At 39.6% G+C, this 15,307-nt stretch overlaps 1 protein-coding gene across 2 annotated transcripts; it reads right to left on the bottom strand.

Annotated features, from left to right (window-relative positions):
- Positions 1 to 621: 621 nt before the first annotated feature.
- Positions 622 to 13,503, bottom strand: LOC108596464 (putative fatty acyl-CoA reductase CG5065). Of its 2 annotated transcripts, none has more exons than XM_017982221.1 (11): positions 13,288 to 13,503; positions 3,455 to 4,271; positions 2,718 to 2,834; positions 2,556 to 2,660; positions 2,354 to 2,497; positions 2,103 to 2,237; positions 1,918 to 2,038; positions 1,555 to 1,854; positions 1,358 to 1,490; positions 1,039 to 1,296; positions 622 to 980 (listed from the first exon to the last, which is right to left on the bottom strand). In XM_017982221.1, exons 2-11 carry the CDS (start codon positions 3,899 to 3,901, stop codon positions 833 to 835), a joined length of 1,908 nt encoding a protein of 635 aa, XP_017837710.1. In that variant the 5' UTR covers positions 3,902 to 4,271; positions 13,288 to 13,503; the 3' UTR covers positions 622 to 832. The 2 variants fall into 2 exon arrangements, with proteins under 2 accessions (XP_017837710.1, XP_017837711.1); XM_017982222.1 differs by lacking the exon at positions 13,288 to 13,503 and adding an exon at positions 4,523 to 4,598.
- Positions 13,504 to 15,307: the final 1,804 nt, after the last annotated feature.

The raw sequence follows: 15,307 nt of genomic DNA, 5'->3' as shown, positions 1-15,307 counted from the left end.
TTTGTATATATATATATATAAATTGAAAACTTAATTGTAATTGTAAAAATGTTAAAACTAGTAATAATATTTATAATTAATTAATTTAGCATACGTTTACTTTACGTTTATGTAATTTAAAGCAATAACAAGCCAGTTTATTTGATTTAATTTTTGTTTTGTTTTCTTGACTTAATAACCATTATAAATTTGTTATAGTTCACTATATAGTTTGTTTTGCCAAAGGTATGTGTGGGGGGTTTTTGCTAATTACTGCAAAGTTGCTTTTCTATATGCTTAGACATAGTTAGGTTAGGTTTAAATATAGTACGAATGCTCAAAACTATGCCCAAGTTACTTAAAGTGTTTTGTTTTTTTTTGTTTTTTCTTTACGCAAAGGTGGAATATTTTTTTGTTTTTTGTTTAACTATATAATATATATACCATTTACTTAGTTGACTGCACAAAAATATACAAATATTAAAACACACGCATTGTCAACGAGAGAACCGACACCCTGGATAGGCATTAAAGTATCTCGAAACAGAAACTAGAAACAAAAAGCGCTCACAAATTGCGTGTGTGTGTGTGTGTATTGCTGTGTGTGTGTACGCATACTATATAATTTAATTAGTCTGATGCTTGCCTGCTTGGTTGCTGGTATTATTATTGTTGTTGTTACACAGTTTGAACATATATAAAAATATGATTATTAATCATTTTGCTAAAAACCATCTAAAATGTACGCCGCGTTTAAAGCATTTCGAAATTGCAGCAGACAAATTCCATGTGTGTGTGTGTGTGTGTGTGTTGCTTATGTTTCTGCTCTGCTTATTGTTGTTGTTCAATAGTTTTACAAAAATGGCATCAGGCGCATCAGCTTGAGCGCGTGCTGCAGAAACGTGCTCCACATATCGTTCAAGCGCTTCGAGCGCATCATGAGGAAGCGCCAGGTGAGCAGCACAGCCACCAGTTTGGTCAGCTGATGCAGATAGTACAGCCTGCAAGCAATTAAAATGCTATTAGTTTATTAAAAGTAATAAATATATTACTGTCTACCTAATCATGCGATTTCTGCTGGCGGGCAGCGATTCGGGCCGCTGCTTGAACAGAAATTCCCTGAAGCCGAGCACATAGCGCTCCACATATTTCTCCCAGTTAATGTTGCGCACATCGAACACAAAGATCTCGCGATCCTTGGGACTGAGCGTATGCAGCAGACCATGCACATTGTCGTCCTTGAAGCGCCATTGACGTGTGGCAAAGTATTCTAAGCATTCAACAGCTTTGGCAATTTTATTTTGTACATTGACAACGCTGCAGGCGAAAGAACAAAAAAGTTAGTTAAGTTCTAAACGGGTTTGAGTTAGTTGCTTACAATGGCTTCTTGCCCATAATGCGCGCCACTCCATCTAATATGTAGGCTGGCAAAAAGTGTTTTAATATACAATTCAGCGTGTTCATTGGACGATTCATGCGCAGGTCGCCAGTTGGATACCACAGACAGCCCTCTGGAGAAATAACGCATTAAATAATTAGCATTAAAAATGTGCGTGAGTGTGTGTGTGTGCCTACCCAAGGGATGTTTGCGCACGCTGGACATGGCATGTTTGACAAACTCAGACCATATGATGGGATTACGCTGGCCGGTGCAACAATTGTAGATGAGTAAGTTATTAGATTTGCGCGTCGCCGTGCGCCAGGCAGCGGCAATCATTAGATTAATCACAATATCGACAGGTACCATATCGGCGACATAGTTCTTCTCGCACATCATGGTGCGGAATAGGCCCTTGGCCAGCGCCGAGACTAGACCCGTTGGCCCATTGAAGTTGTCCACCCAGCCAGCAAACGGTTCGTTCAAGCTGGCAGTGACTAGAGAATACAAAAAATCGAAGTTAAACAAAAGCTAACAAAATGTATGTGGAGCTGCTTTACCAATTGAGGGCCTCACAATGGCAACGGGCAGATTACCAGCCTCCTTAAGTAACATATGCTCCGCTAAGGCTTTTGTAAATGTGTACGTATTGGGGCGCTTGCCAATGAGACGTGGTGTCAGCTAGAGAGAGAAAAAGAGGAGCAAGTTAATTATAGTTGAGCAGCATATGCGATATTGAACGCACCTGATCGAGTATATCCTCCGGAAGCCAGTTGATTAGTGAAATGATATCATCGGGATTGTAGGGTGGCGCATATATAACCTCAGAGACATCGGTTCTATCGCAATTGCAATAGGCAGTGGAGACGTGTATTAAAGCCTGCAATGTATAAAAATTAATGCTAGAACATATAAAGCTTAAGGATTGAACCAAAACTATATAAATTGGGTATCAAATACATATGATATATTTATATAATTTGTTGTTCGACTTACATCCAGCGACATCATGCGATGACAGAGCTCAACCAAACGCTTTGTGCCCAGCATATTGATTGTGACCGATAGCTTGAGCTTCTCATCGAATTTCACAGTGGCAGCCGAATGAAAGACAATGGAAACATTGCGACAAAGTAAACTCTGCAAAGAGATGAACATATGAGCATTTGAAATTAATTTGCTGATAGTGTAGACTTACCTGATCGCTCTCTGAGATGCCCAGCTCCTCGCTTGTTATATCGCCGGATATGGGTATGACTTTGCTTAGCTCTTTGGGCTTTTCGCGACGCAAGGATTCAAAAAGCTGCAAAAGCACAAAGCATTAGGCAAAGTTTCAAATTGAATTGCTTGTTAAACTTACCGGTGCATTTAGCAATTCAGTTAGACGCGCTGAGACCTCTTGGCCACGTTTCGGTCGTATCAGCAAATATATGTTTCTTATATCGGGGCAGGAGCGTAGCAGCTTCTCCACCAGCACCTGCAATATATGGAGAGATCATAATTAAACATGTGGCTTGATTGGCTTGCTGATTAAACAATTTGACAGCTAGTGAGGCTATAATTATAGTCAAAGTGTGAATCGAGTGCTAACAATAGCTGTGATGTGTGTGTGTGTGTGTGTGGGCGTGGCTATATGTGACACACAAATCGATGCGTGTTGTTAGCGCTTTTGCCACACTGTGCAATCGACTTGCAGTCTGAGCGGCGCCCAGCGTTAGCGTTTACATGTCATAATGACGCACACAAACACACACACACAGATACACACATACAGCTGCATAACAATGACTGAAATTGGCACAAGAGCCGCAGGACTTAGAAGAGAGAGCGAGAGAGCTATGCACACTTGAGTAACAATTAGAGCTAACGCTTTGACTGTGTGTGTGTGTGTGTGTTGAATGAGTCAACGCTGCAGCTGTTCGCTTTAACTCAACTCGTTTATAGCTTTGCTTACGTTTTTAATGCTTATTATGCAAATATTGCATGCATACGTGACGTATGCGTGATGTGCTAGTGTAAGCGCTAGAAAGTAGGCTAGCAAAAATAGCTGCGCTATTAAATTGAAATTGCAGCTGAAATTTTGAGTGTTGAACTCACCTTGCCCATAAAGCCAGTGCCGCCCGTAATGAAAACGCTGCGTCCGGCGTAAAACTGTCCGATGGGCACATAACTGTGGTCGTCCACTCTGTAGCGCTCGTAGGGCGACTGCAGGCCGCCGTTGTTGGGCAGCGCTGTGGCGGGCGCTGCATTGAGCAGTGCTGCAACATTCGCGTTGCCCGCTAGTGAGGACATCATGGCTGCATTTGCGCTGCCCGCATAACTGACGGCGGCTGCAGTGAGTCCGTTGCTGCGTTGCTGATGCGCTGCAGCGTTGCCGTTTAACAAGCCATAGCCATTCACATCGCTGCTGTTGTTGTTGTTGCTGTGCGTTTGTTGCTGCTGCTGTGCGGGCGACTGTTTGAGACTGTGGCTGCTGCTGCTGGCGCTGCTGCCGCCGATGCAGTTTTCCGTTTCTGTTTTATTAGCGACGGCGTGTGACGGCATGTTCGTTGCTTTTGTTATTGTAATTGCTGTTGTTTTTATTGTTGTTGCTTAATGTTTAATTAGGAAGCAGTTAGGTCACAATATTTTTACGCTTTGCTGCTTTGGAAGTTTTGCTTGCGTTACACTCAATAAATAAATTTGCTTGGGAAGTTGTTTGGTTTTTTCTTTTTACTGGAACACCTGCGTTGCATCAAATTGGAGACAGGAGTTGCGTTTTATTATGAAAATGTTGTTGCCTTGGTTTTTGAGCGTTTTCCCATTTTCCCCAACGTCTTGTGTGTTGTGTGCTGACGACAAAGTTGGAAGCCAAAAGTTGTTTGTAAATCCAAATAAAAAAAGGAGCGAGAGACTTAAGTTAAGTTCGTTGAAGCTGCAAATAGAAAGGAGAATAAATCAATTAGTAAATATAGGAAAAACTATTTATAGCTTGTCTAAGCGCAGCAAGGACATGTGTGTCAAGCTAACAAAATTGACGTGAGCCTATGCGACTGTGACGTCTGTTGTTTTGTCCTTGGCTGGCAGCCAAATCCTTTAGCACAACACGCACGCATTTGATGCGATTTAATGCACAATAGCACTAAGCCGCTTAGCCCACTCAAGCGACTGAGTTAAGCGACTTACACACACTGCCTGTTCGATATCGATGTCGGGCTACGAATGCGCACGCCAGACTCAGCGCTGTGGCATTCTATATTGAAGATTTTTCGCACATTCGCCTTGAGTGTGTAGCCAAAGATCAAGCACACACACACACACACACGCACGCACACACAGACAAACAAATGCACTGCAATTTGGCTAGCGCTTCTATTCAATGCTTAGACAGTTGCATTCAGTTGCGTCTCACTTTGAATTTAATATAAAATTTATTTTTATATTGCTGCCAAGTTAATTGCTTAAGTGCAAATACCCCACAGCGTAGCGTATTGAAGCGACTGTTTAAACAAAAAACGTAAGCAATAAATAGTTGTAAAAAATTTTGTCAACATTCAAGTTTTGAAAGCAAAGCGCGTTGGCAAGTCTTAACAAATAGTAACCAATTCATTAGAACTTTGTGCCGGAAAAAGCGGAATTTACTAACTTTAAAAGAAACACACCCAAAACACACACACACACACACACACACACGCACACACGAACAAAGTTCAAGTGCTTAGCTTTAAGCACTTCCCTATTTTAGTGAAATTTGCGCACCTAGCGCGCAATTTATTGTCATTACTAAATTAACAACAATTAAACGCTGCACAAATATTTGCATGCAGTTTTTACTGATGATGGCTAATGATGATGATCTCGTATATAAGAAAGAAAAAAATACCTAAAGTTCAGCCCATGACTTTCACTTTTAAAATATCTAAATTCCGCAATTTAAATTTGGTAATTTTTATTATATTTTGTTATTTCTTTCTTTACTCAGTTTGCTGTTCAAACTTTCGTTTTCATGCACAGACGAAAAGAAAAAAATCTATAACAAAAAAGAGAAATAGCCAAGAGATTTACATTTTTAGTGTTAGTTGTTGTTGTTGTTGTTGTTGTTGTTAAGCTGACGCAGCAGTTATTGTTGTTGTGTTAAGAAATGTGTTAAAATGCGTTGAAATTGGCACAGATTTTATTTTTATTTTAGCGTCTTTTAAGTTTTGCGTCTTCTATGCCGCTGATATTATCGAATCATATCCGCTGTTTACTGTTGTTGTTGTTAATTCAACTAGCCCAGCAGCTATAATTAAAGTTTAAACAGCATTTTGGAGCATCACGTAACTGTAAATTTATCAATGAAGCAGCGCACGGCGGTTTTTTATTTTTTTTCCCATGCAATCCAGTTCTGTCGGTCACTGAGCAAGTTCTTCGTGTTTGAAGTCCACTTGCCTCATTCTAAAGTGAAATTTCTTGAAAATCAACTTTGAAACTCACTGCGCGCTCTCTCGCGCTCTCTCTGAAAATTTGCGCGCCTAAGCAAAGAGACCACACCACACAGTATTCAACAAAAGTATTACCACGCCTCTCTGCTGCGCGTGTTAACCAAACATCAGAGCAAAGCAGTAACTGCAGCGTATCTATAGCTGTGTGTGTGTGTGTGACTGTTAAACGGTAAACATTCAACCTGCCTTGACAAGGTAGTTACACTGTTATGTGTGTGTGTGGCTTTGCTTGTATTGTCTGACCCATTTCCTATAATCGTGTCGACCTGGCTCTGCGCTTTGTTAACGTTTTAGGCCAATACCCTTTTCGCAATATGTGCAAGCAAAATTTAACAAGTGAGTAAATATTTCGCACGCAAATTAAAACAGCAAAGAAGTTAAAACTGCAGCATAAAGTATATATATATATATAGCTTAACTCATTCTAATGTTGCGCGCTGCTGTTTGTTTTAGCAATTTGTAAGCTTGTTTTAAGTCTCTGCCACAAACGAAAGTTCAAATACATATTTTCACTTTTTTTTACTTTTCCACACACACACTACACACCGAAATTTGTGGCGAGGCTACACACACACACACATGCACATTATGTAAATGTAAGTCCAAGCGAGCGGATGCTGGGCTATAATGATTCGTAATGGGTCTCTGCCCTCTATTCTATTGAACCTTTAGAGTCTGACGAGTGTCTCGTTTAGTAGCTGACCCCCCCTCTTAGTTTTACAGTTATCGTAAGTTATCTATGCTTTGTGTGTAATTGAATAAATCTATTATGTGTGTGTCTGTCTGTGCACTGCGCTTAGCCTTAGTCCCCATAATTTGCTTGTTTAGATTAACAAACAAAAGCGCTTCGCAGTTTACAGCATAAAAGTTAAATTTAAGTGTGCACTCGCTTATACTATAATGGGGCCCCCACAACAGCAACAACAACAGCAACAACAACAACAAAATGTGGTATGATTTTTATTTTGTTGTTGTTGTACGTGCCCCGTTTTGAGTTAAGCGTTCATATTAAATAATTTACAATTAGAATTTAGTTTTATTTATAGCCTAGCACATGAGCTAATACCAAAGAATTGTCTGCAGCATCAATTAAGACGAACTTGCATTAATTACTACAAAAACAAAACGCAAGCAACTAATAAAAATTAAACAAGTGTGGCCATATAATAAGGAAACATTTATGAAATTGCGTTGCGGCATAAGAATGAAGAATGAAGATTTATGAATTGCGAGCAGCGCACGTGAGTTTGATTGGGCTTAGCATTAGTTTTAACTTTCTCGACTGTTGCATGCGTCAATGCGCCGCAACAAAATGAGGCTATTAGACATGCCAACACTGTTGTGCCCATTAGGCTATAAAAAATTTAACATTCTGGCTATATAGAATTCATTTTAATGCATAATTGCGAAAGAAATTTGGCGCAGCTGCTCACACAGCCCAAGCACGTATTGAATAGAAAATGTTCAATCGACTACTATATGCATATATATATAACTGAGCTGACAAAAGAAATAATAAGCGCGCTGGGGCTTTCCATCTCAGCTGCATTTGCGCATGCGCATGTCTTAACTGGGTCAATGTGGCGCTGTGGACAAAACACGAAAACAAGAAAAAAAAAAAAGCGCGCGCAATTCAAAAAATTTTGTTGTAATTTGTTTAAACATTTATGCAATGCAATAGCCCATAAGCTGTAACTTTTGTAGCTGTAGCTGTATCTCTCGCTTTTGGCCATGATCCATGTTTATTTATTATGCTGCGTCTTCATATTCGTTGCCGTCCGTCCGTCTGTGTGGTGTGCAAATTTTATTTGTAAATATGCAATGATTAATATTACAAATATACGAAATGATTTCGAAAAATATTTTTGCTTGCTGTTGTTGAGGTAGCAGCAACTTTCTCAACTTTAGTTTTAGACTAAATATTACGTCAATGTTGCATAACCCAAGAGGTCACACCCCCCTCGGCACACATTTTTGTGTTAACATCAGCGTATTTTTAGCCACGCTGGCGACCTTACACTTACTTGTCAAAAACCTCGACTCGACGCTTACAAATTCGAAATTAGCAGAACAAAATTATAAAAAAAAGCAACAGCTCAGCTCAGCTCAGAGCTCCGCTTGCAATTTGCTTGGACTTGGGCGTGCAGCTGGGGAAGTCTCTAGTTCCGTACGCGTATTCTATGTAGATTTAGGTCAATGACATTTGTGTGCAAATTTCAATAAAAACACTTTCGTTTAGCACTATAATCAAGCTCGACTACTTTAGTATATATGCATGTATATTGTTGTATTGTTGTATTTTTTATGAATATTTCTTTTTGTTGTTTTGGTTACTCATGAACTGCTGCTGACACACAAAAAACTTGCGACTGAAATTCTGCTCAAGAAATTTCTCCAAATATTTTCACTTTTGCGCGCAGACGAAGAGACGTGGTTTGCTGTTGGGGGAGTGTGCGTTGGGCTGGCGGAGCGCAGGGGGGGGAACGCTGCGCATGCGCAAAGAAATCGAACGAAGACGCGTGAGAGTGCGACAGCGAAGAGAGAGAGAGAGACGCACGCACAAAGAGAGCGAATTGGATAGAGAGCGCGCGTTCTATGCTATAACTATTTGTATATAATTAACACACCGATATTTATAACATATATATAATATATGTTTTATTTTTTAGTTGTTGTTGTTGTTGTTGTTGGGGTGGGGGGTGGCTCGCTATAACGGTCGGTCGAATCGATCTCGCAAGACGCGTGCGCTACGTACGCCGGCTGGAACTGAACTAAACTTGGATGGCAAAGAAGTGAAAGACTTTATGCAGCGTCAGTCGGCGTCGACGTTGACAGAGACAGCGGCAGCAGCAGCAGCAGCGCAATGTGTGCGTTTGCTTTGCGGACAAGAAAGGCAGCCACAAAGCGCACAAAAAGAAAGCCCCTGGGCAGCCAAAGCGCAGAGCGACACACACACATTCAAGCACACATGTGTGTAGAGAGCGAGAGCGAGAGCGAGAGCGCGCGCGCTCGCTGCTCTCGCGACACGTAAACGATGTTGTTAGCGCTGCTGCGAACTGCGACTGCGACAGCGGCTAGTGGCATGCAACAAGCTTTAATTGAAAAAGCCGCAAAGAACAGCCGCGCACACTAAAACAAGTCGTGGAAATTATTATGTATGCTTGTGTGTGTGTGTGTGTATGGAAAACCTGCCGCAAAGAAATTCAAGCTGGCCACCAAACGCGCCCAAGTCCAAAGCCAAAGCTAAGCCACTGACATTGACCAAGACGCAGCTGAAGCGGGTCAAAGTACACACACACACACACGCACACAACTGTATGTGCTTGTGTGTGTTCATGCATAATCTTGCACTTGCTAACGGTGTCAAAATAACTTGCTGGCTAATTAAGAGTCGCTGCACATGAGCCAAGAGAATCTCAGTTTCGGTTCCTGTCTTTGGCTCCACCACACACAACACGCAACCAATGCTGGCAGTTCAATGAACCAATGCCCAGTAGCAGCTGCACAGCTGATCGATAAGACTGCACATAGTGATGTGATTTAATTCGATAACAGTAGCCAGTGCAAATGAATGATGAAATAGGCAAACAAATTATGAAAACAAGTGGATGCATTAAAGTTGGGTGCAACTAACTTTTGTATACACTTTGACTAGATCACAAACACATACACACAAAACATGTTTCACAGCTCGTTTGCGCTGTAGCGTCAACTGCAGCAGCGACGTTTGTATGGCGCTGTATATATTGAAAATTTAAATGTAAATAATTCCTAAGTTATTTATCTCAAATTTTTGACATCTGTTTTATATCAGATTTTTTATTTATATATTTTAATTGCGGTATAGTCCGTTTTATTGTGGGTGTAATCAGTTTTTTTCAAATTGCGAGGAGAGGAGGAAATAAAAGCAATAAAAATAAAAGCGTTTGGGTTTGGGTATAGGAGCAGCTACATACAAAATTTGGTTGCTCTAGCTCTTATAGTTGCTGCGAAACAGTTGCTCACACATTCAGACGGACAGACGGATATGGCTATAGCGACTCAGTTTGTCTTGCTAATTAAGAATATATATACTTTGCTGGATCTGCCACGCCGCCTTCTCCCTGTATACAACTGCTTTAAAAAGTTAATACAAACTGTATTTTAATGAATTTAATTAATTTATAATTAAAATATTAAATTTCATTTATGGCTAATAAAATTAAGCTTTAAAAGAATTGAAAATTTTATAATTAAATTTGGTTAAGCAAAATAAATACTAAATACATTTTATGCTAATAAAATTTTAGCTTAAAAAGTAAAAATTATACAAAATGTAAATTTATTGGATATGTGTAACAAACAAGCTGTAGTCTGACACATATGTCATGCAACATTATTAGAGCGAGACAAATGCTTAGGCGCATAATTAAAATAGTAAGCAGACACTAACAAAATTAAGCTCAAAATCTAAGCTGACAACATTTACAAAAATTAAAATTATGATAAAAATTCAAATAAATATAATGCTAATAAAATAAAGCAAAAAAGGATGTAAATTTTATACTAATAAAAGTTGCAGCTTAAAAAGCTCGAGGGAAATTTTTTAATAAATAAATGCATGTATTAATTATTTAAATAAATTTACTGCTCAGTTCAGTTTAAAAACTTGGTGGGAAAGTCCAATGCATTGTAATTGCTTTTCTAACAAATTGTAAATTGTAAGTTCAACAACTGCGAGTAAATAAATCAACAAAACAAAATTCACTTAAATGCAGCTTAGCGTTTGCCACTTTCCTTTAGTACTACTATTCATAGAACAGTTACTCAAAAAGCCACTCTCATGTACGGCGCTGAGCACCCTTAACGCAATTATTGACCCAATGTCAATATGCATATGTGATCCGCTGACCAAGCTGACCTCATCATAAAGTAAACGCAGACTACTGACTGCACTTTGGGCAGAGATTTTTCTCTCTTTTTTTTTGAGATATATATATGTATATATAATTGTAGGCTTGCAATTGCATTGCTTATATGTAAACAGCGACAACGACGACGACGACGACAACACACTTAGACTTGAGAGCACAATGTTGAGCAACAGCTAAAGGAGATGAGCGATGCGGCAGCTGAGGCGGACGTAGGATGCTTAAAGTTGATTTGGTAAATAAAAACACAAACTTAAAAACTCAGTTTAAGTCGCACCTTAAAACGTGAATCACACACACAGACAGAATTGTCATCATCAATGCAACAATATTTGCACAACTGAATGCAGCTCAAGGACACAACATCGCCATAGCTAGTGTAGTATATAAACTTTTAACAGTTGTAATTTGGTGGCTAACTGGCACACGTGCCGGAACAAATTCGTTTGCCATAAACTTGGCTTTAATATTTGAGTTGTTAATTGAATTCGCATACAGTTCGCAACAGTGTGTGCTTAGTCAAATTGTTTGATTTTAGGCACTCAAAATTATGTGCAGTGTATTTTAGTTTAAGTAACTGCAGCATAAATTGTGGCGGCTACATACAATGGCAAGTGCTGCATACTTTTGTGTGGCGCAGCAATTGCATTTTGTTATATTAAACAAATGCATTTAAATAAAGTGCAAAGCTTTGAGAGCAACAATAAAAATGAATGTAAGCCAAAAAGTAGGCAATAGATTTGCACAAAATGCTGCTATGCATAAAATATGTTGCCAACGAGTTGTAGTTGTAGTTTGCTTTCAATAAATAATAAAATAAGTAGCCCGCAAACACACCTAAAGTAGGCTCAAATGCTTATAACTGTTGTTTGCTACTTGGCTGAGCACCAAGCTCACACACACAAGCACACACAAGCATAGTAACTTGCTATGTTGCGCTGCTCGCATTTATTTGCTATATATACTAGACTTGTGCCCACATGTGCTGACCCTTTTAACCCGTCAAGCTGCTGTCCACACACACATACATATATATATATATAGCGCTAGCAACTAACGCTTGTGTGGTCAAGTTGTTTAAATCATTATGATGACGGAAATTTCAATTTCATCAGGTTTTTTAGCTTGCCTGCCTATTGGGGCGGAAATTACGCCCACTTGCACATATACACATTAATAATATGCATGTGTGTGTGTGTACATGTTGCTTGCTCATTTTTTTATATTTTTTTTAATTACACAAAGTTACGGCATTAAATGGCGCCCTGTTGACAGACAACGAGCATTGTGTCCTCGTCCTCGACTAGCAAAATGGCAAACACACACACACACACATACAGTCGCGCACATGTACGTACACTAAGTGTGTGTGAGTGAGACAGCGCAAGGTAGACAACAAAAACGTGGAAAATGACATAATGCACTTGAAAAGTTATCGCCTCGTCAGCTCAACTTAAAGTTTGCTTGCCTAGCATAATTTATACATTTAATAATATTATAAACACTCACACATTATTATAAGGCTTTATGCAATCGGCCGCAGCCATAAACATTTATCACGCACTTTGGCCAACATTTTAGGCAGCGAATATTCAAATATAACTCGACAGTCTCTCGGACAGTTTAGCAGTATTTTGCAGTAGCGCCGCGAATTTGTTTATGTGAATTTCTTTTGTTTAGCAGCACGACAGGCACGATATGAAAATCAATTGGCAAATGCCTGCCAATGGGCACATTGCCTAGTAAGAATATTTTTTTTTTTCATGCGCTCTCACTCTCTTTCATTTTTTTTTTGTTGAGCGCTCTCGCCCAGTTGCTACTATTTTGGCAGTCTACTACTATTTGAGCTGCCGGCTTTTGGGACAAGTGCAAAGCACAGTTATATAATGTGCACAGGCATAAAAGTTATGGCTATTGATTAAACACACTGATATGCGCGATAGTCGGGACTGATAAGCTAATTAAGTTTTTGCTGCGTTTGTGCAGCGCAGCAAGCAAATGAAAAGTAGTTTTTGATTTTTATAGCGCATGCTGTAGGCTGCGCTTGTAAAAAGGCAGCAGCTGCAGCAGCTCGGCAACACTTGTGAGGCTGAGCGCGAGAGAGAGAGAGAGCAGCACGCTCTGGCTTTGCTTGCGGCTGCTGTGTGTAGCACGCGCGTGTTAACGGTATTTTGTGTGTGTGTGTAAAGCTGCGGCTATGTGAGATTTTGCGCTAAACATTTTTTACAACCGCTGCCGCTGCTGCTGCCGCCGTTACCAATAGCGACAAACGGCGGCATTGTCGATGAGATAATAAACCCAGCGACATACATTCTACTCACCACAGCAGCTCCCCGCCCCCTCCCACTCAGCGCACACACTCACACGCGCTCTAAGCAAGCTCTATATGTATTTTCATTCACACACATGTTCGCTAGCTGCTGTGTCTGTGTCTGCAAAGCTAACGGCAAATGCTAAAAATAAAATTATTTGACAACAAACTGAGCAAAATATTAATGCTATAAATATGGGGCTAAGCGCAAGACTCAGCGGGCGGGGGGTGGGACGTTGTACGTACCGGCACAAAATGTGAGGTTGGAATCGTCTGAACTGAACTGAAGCTGCGAACTTTTGCTTTTGCTTGCTGCTTGCAATTTCTTGCTGCTTACACTCACGCACACACTCACAGAACTTTGCTCTTTCTTCACACACGCGTTATGCTCTTTACGTATATTAATTACGTTGTCAGCACAGCTTACGTTTATTATTTTTTGTTATTTTTGTAGAAGACGCGTAATTCTTGTTGTTGTCGCTTGCTTTGCTTTTAGTTGTTGTTGCTGGAGCTGTCGCTGCTGTTGTTGTTATTGTTGTTGCAGAGCTCACGAAATGCGACTAGCGACTGACAACTGGCAACTGCTGCAAGTGCTGGGCCGCAAAACCGGGGCCGACACCAAATAATACAAAAAAAAAAAAAAAAAGATTAAGAATTTCACCAAAAGCAGCAGCAGGGCCAAAACTCCACCCTCGCTTGCTGCTGCTCCCCGGTGGTGAGTTTCTGCCAACAACAACAATGAGCACACCAACACCAACACACCCTCCTGCTGTTGCTCGGGCGCTGCTTCCTTGTTGTTCGCCTGATTTCTTTTTTCCACCACCCTTGTGCCTATGATGAGTTTTTCTTATTGAATGAAATAATACTTGTTGTTGTTGTTTTTGTTGCCGCCGCCGCCAGCGCATGCGTGCTCGCCAATAGAAAGAGAGCCAGAGAGCGAGAGAGAGAGCGAGCGAGCGAAAGAGCGCAAAAATTTAATTTTGTTTGTTGCCTACGATTTTTTGTTCGATATTTAGTTTAGCACACTCTCGCCAGTTGAGAAGAACAAAATTTGGATAAATTTGTTTTGTGTGGCGCATGCTGTGTTTGAAATATATGTCGTTGCCAGTGTTGGTAAATACAGAGAAAAAAACACTCGACAGCGTTGCCAGCTAAATTGGGTGTGTGAAGCTTTTTTCAATTCAAATCTCAGACGCTTTAGAATAATTTTTAACGTACACGTATAAATTTATTTTGAGTTACTCATGAATAAATAAATTATTTTTATGATTACATATACAGGTAAACAATTTATTTGTCTTATTCAAATTAAAAATGCAATGAATATTTACACTTGTAGCTCTCTGTAAACAAAGATTCGATTATAAATTAAGTTGTTGACTTATCTTCTAGTTAAACTGTCATCACTTGTCAATTAATCTTTAATCTATGTCAAGCAGTCGACGCGACCTTCGCCACACAAATATTTGGACTAAGCTTGAAGGTCGTATTAAGTGCATTGTCATCGCTGTCGTCTTTTAGGAACTCAGCATGCCTAAGCGCTGCACTCTGCATAATAATCAATTTACCATTTAGTTAAAACAAAGGCAAACTTTGAAAAAACGTAAACGAAATACAAGCGAATGACGAAGCTATAAATACACTAACTAAAAAATAAACTCTGCGCTTTGCAAGTTACTAGCATTGAAATAATTAAATCAATTTCAAGCGATTAAAATCTCAAGCACATAAATCAAAGTAACAAATTTTTATTTAATTTAAATTGCTCTATTGTAAATTGTGTTGAAAATTCATTCACACCAGTTATAAATTTAACTAATGCCATAATAAATTAATGCAAGCTCATTAAAAAAACGCAGCGACTTTCAATGAGCTGGCAGCTCTTTGAGTAACTTTAAATAAGGCAAACAATAATAAAAAAAAAAAGCTAAGCTCATTACTCATGCAACTTGTGTGACGTCGTTGCCAACAATGACGCGCGCTATATGCAACTGCAACTTGCCCGTGACTTGGCAAATTGTTGAGCACAACAACAAAAACACAAACAAGTCTAAGCCAAGTGCCGGCCTGGCTTCGATTAAAGTCACAAGAGCTTTTTGTGGTTGGATTTAAAGAAGTTAAATGAATGTGAATTAATGCGCCAATGGGCGTTATTAGCAGTTATGAGCTATTGGCTTGATAAGGACTAATTTCGTTAATACGAAAACAATTTCAAAGATGTAGTGGCATTTCCTTAAACGGCTACACTATAATTATTAAGAAACTT

Source organism: Drosophila busckii, chromosome 2R (genome assembly GCF_011750605.1).
Source record: "Drosophila busckii strain San Diego stock center, stock number 13000-0081.31 chromosome 2R, ASM1175060v1, whole genome shotgun sequence".
NCBI lineage: Eukaryota > Metazoa > Arthropoda > Insecta > Diptera > Drosophilidae > Drosophila > Drosophila busckii.
The sequence above is the reverse complement of the archived record's forward strand: the minus strand, read 5'-3'. Positions and strand labels throughout refer to the sequence as shown.